General features: G+C 63.7%; 1 protein-coding gene across 1 annotated transcript in view; it reads right to left on the bottom strand.

Moving 5' to 3' along the window:
* Window positions 1-2,938, bottom strand: part of NELFB (negative elongation factor complex member B) — a gene marked incomplete at both ends in the record, with an annotated part of 6,440 nt that extends 3,502 nt beyond the window's left edge. Inside the window, 3 exons of the mRNA XM_006776520.2 lie at window positions 1,805-2,035; window positions 2,395-2,494; window positions 2,646-2,938. Coding sequence (XP_006776583.2) covers window positions 1,805-2,035; window positions 2,395-2,494; window positions 2,646-2,938 — 624 coding nt within the window. The remainder of the gene's footprint in view (window positions 1-1,804; window positions 2,036-2,394; window positions 2,495-2,645) is intronic.
* Between the last annotated feature and the right edge of the window lie 4 nt (window positions 2,939-2,942).

Below are 2,942 nucleotides of genomic sequence, written 5' to 3'. Positions count from 1 at the left end.
CACGCGTCACACACCCCGGCAGCCCGCACGGCCGGCAGCGAATCAGGCAGTTCACACGCAGCAGGTCTGAGGGCATTTCCCAAACCTGAGAAGGGTGCGTAGGTGACTGCCTGCTGGGACAGCCGAGGGCATCTTAGTCTACGTGTTATTGCCTCCTACTGGCCGAACACCTGAACAGCCGTAGGCAAATTTTTCTAACCTGACAACACCTCTGTATACTAAACCTTGTCTTTGATATGTGTATCTGCTTTAGGACAATCTGTGTTAATGACAATCAAGGGTCCAGAGAGACAGGAGAACTTGGTTCCTTTAGCTAAGTCTTCTCTGGCTCCCCAAAATGCCTTCCAAAATTATGTTTTGTCTCTGGACTCTAGTCATTTACACACAGCCCTCCTCCAGACTCCTGAACCCTTCTAGATGCCGAGAAACACCACCGGCACCACACGACCCCAGCATCACACAGGGCCACGGCGGCACACAGGACCACGGAGTCACGCAGGGCCACGGCGGCACACAGGGCCACGGCGAAAGGAAGGGCCACACGCCCCTCCTACTTTGGGCTGGAAGTCTCCTCTCACCGGATCCTGGCCTGTGTCGGTGGCAGTGTTTTTGGTTCGTAAGGAGGTGAAGCCCATGCCAGGCCCACGGGGTCCCTGGAAGGCCACCGGCCTGTGACCTCAGCTCCACCCAAGGCCCCAGGTCCGGCCCTGCCCACCCAGTGACGTGGGGAGACGGGCCCCCCACTGAGGATGGGTGAGCTTTGCTGCTGTCCTCTCAGGCCCTTGGCCACGACCCCAGTCCCTGCACCCACGTACTGGGCCCCTCAATGCCAGGTGCCAGCCCTGACCTGGGTCCGCCTAGCCTCAACTTGAAAAGGGGGCACAACCTGGGCCACAACCAGGGCTGCGAGGCACCCCACCCCGCGGGCCCCGGGGCAGCGGGACGTGCAGGAGGGGCCTGGCGAGGAGGAAGGACGGGAGACAGCGGCAGACACAGCCTAAGGCCCAGCTACCCAAGGCAGAGCGGGCGGCGGAGCGGGAGGCGGAGCGGGAGGCGGAGGGCTGCACAGACCCTCCAGGCCGGCTGGAAGCAGAGTATCCGACCGGCCAGATGTTTGGGAGGAACATGAGGCCACGCCCTACCTCCCACCAAACACACACACTCCAGGTGAAAGCGGCGTGAGCGAACGCCATGGACACCAGCGCCACTCTGCCCGCCTCGGGCCTCCCTCCTGGAACCCAGGTAGGCACCTTAGCGACCCCACCTCACAGGAAAGGCCGTCTCCACGTGGCTGCCAGCCTCCAACCTTCCCCGCTCCCCCGCAGGCCCTGGGCTCTGGCCACGCGGCCTCCATCGCCCTCACCAAGCCCAGCCGGCCCTGCTCACACCTCCCCGGCTCCCCTGCCACTTCCCGTCCTCACCGCCCTCGCCACCCGCCCAGCCCTCGGTGACCAACACATGGCATTCACTGCATAGCGTCGAGCCCCCCATGGGACCGAGTGCCCCACGCAAGCGCCCCCAAACCCCAGGGCTGCTGAAGGGTCCAGGCACCTATGGCAGGCAGTCGGCACTCGAGAGATGTCTGTCAAAGCAACTAATGAGTCCTGCATGACACAAGTCATCCCAGAGCCAAGAGGACACGCTGAGCGAAGGGAACGGACTGGCCACGGGCAGAGTCCAGCCCGACACCCGACAGGTCCACCCGGGCGGGAAAGCCCACTCCCAGAAGCAGACCACCCACACACTGGGGGACACTCGGGAGGGACCACAGTCACCCCACCTACCCGGCCCCTGGCCGCCTCACCTCGCCCTGGCGCCGCGTCCGGGGGGACGGACTGAAGAAGTTGTGCAGCACGGAGAGCTCCGAGCTGAAGAGCGCGCGCTCCTTCTCCAGGATGTACTGCTTCAGCAGCGGGGACACCTCGTCGCCAAAGAGCGCCTGGTTGTCCTGCCAGATCTGCCGCTTCACCTCCACGGCGCAGGCGCGGTACAGCTCCTTGTCGGCCATGACCAGCTTCAGCTTCTTCTCAGGGACCTGGGGACCACGCAGGTGCCGTGAGCAGCGCCGGGCCCAGCATCTGCTTCCAGGCAGGTCAGTGGGCCTCGCGCGGCTCAGGGGTTGAGCATCGACCTATGAACCAGGGGGTCACGGTTCGATTCCCAGTCAGGCACATGCCCGGTTCCAGGCTCAGTCCCCAGTGGGGGATGTGCAGGAGGCAGCTCATCCATGATTCTCTCTCATCATTGCTTTCCTATCTTTCTCTCCCTCTTCCTTCTACTCTGAAATCAATAAAAAATATGTGTTAAAAAAACAGATAGATCAAGAGGCCTCAGCACCAGGCCCCCTGGCGGGAACCTCCCGGCCAGGCTGCTGTGCTGACCTCTCGCTCTCACCTTGGGCAGGTGTTTCATGACGCACATCACGACCGGCTGCAGCGACGGCATCTTCACCAGAGAAAAGCTCTTCTCCAGCAGGTCTTCCAGCTTCTTGTACCTGGGAGACAGGGGGACTGAGAGCGGCGCAGGACCCAGTCGGCTGAAGGCACAGCATCCACAGGCGGGACCCGGGGGGGACAGTAACCGAGGGGACAGTAAGTGCTGCGGGCCGTCCCCTCAGAGGGCGCTGCACTGCCGCCTGCACCCACCTCTCCTCCGCCTTCCCCTCCGCGGCGATGGCCGACACTCGCTCCAGCAGCTTCTCCCGCAGCTCTTCCAACACGGACTGGTGGAACTCCAGGCGCGGCGTCCTGTGCAGGTCCAAGAAGGGCAGGGCCGACTGCAGGGAGGGCAGCAGCACGCCGTTCTCTGTCTGGGGAAGCAGAGGGTGGGCGCGGGGTCGATTCTGCTCACTCGGGGCGACACAGAAAGCACAGGGGCGGCCACGTCTGGCCAGGCCTCCGGACGCGCCGCCGAGGAGACGGAGGCAACGGCGAGGGTGTTCC

The sequence above is a fragment of the Myotis davidii genome, unplaced genomic scaffold (assembly GCF_000327345.1).
Source record: "Myotis davidii unplaced genomic scaffold, ASM32734v1 scaffold609, whole genome shotgun sequence".
NCBI lineage: Eukaryota > Metazoa > Chordata > Mammalia > Chiroptera > Vespertilionidae > Myotis > Myotis davidii.
The sequence above is the reverse complement of the archived record's forward strand: the minus strand, read 5'-3'. Positions and strand labels throughout refer to the sequence as shown.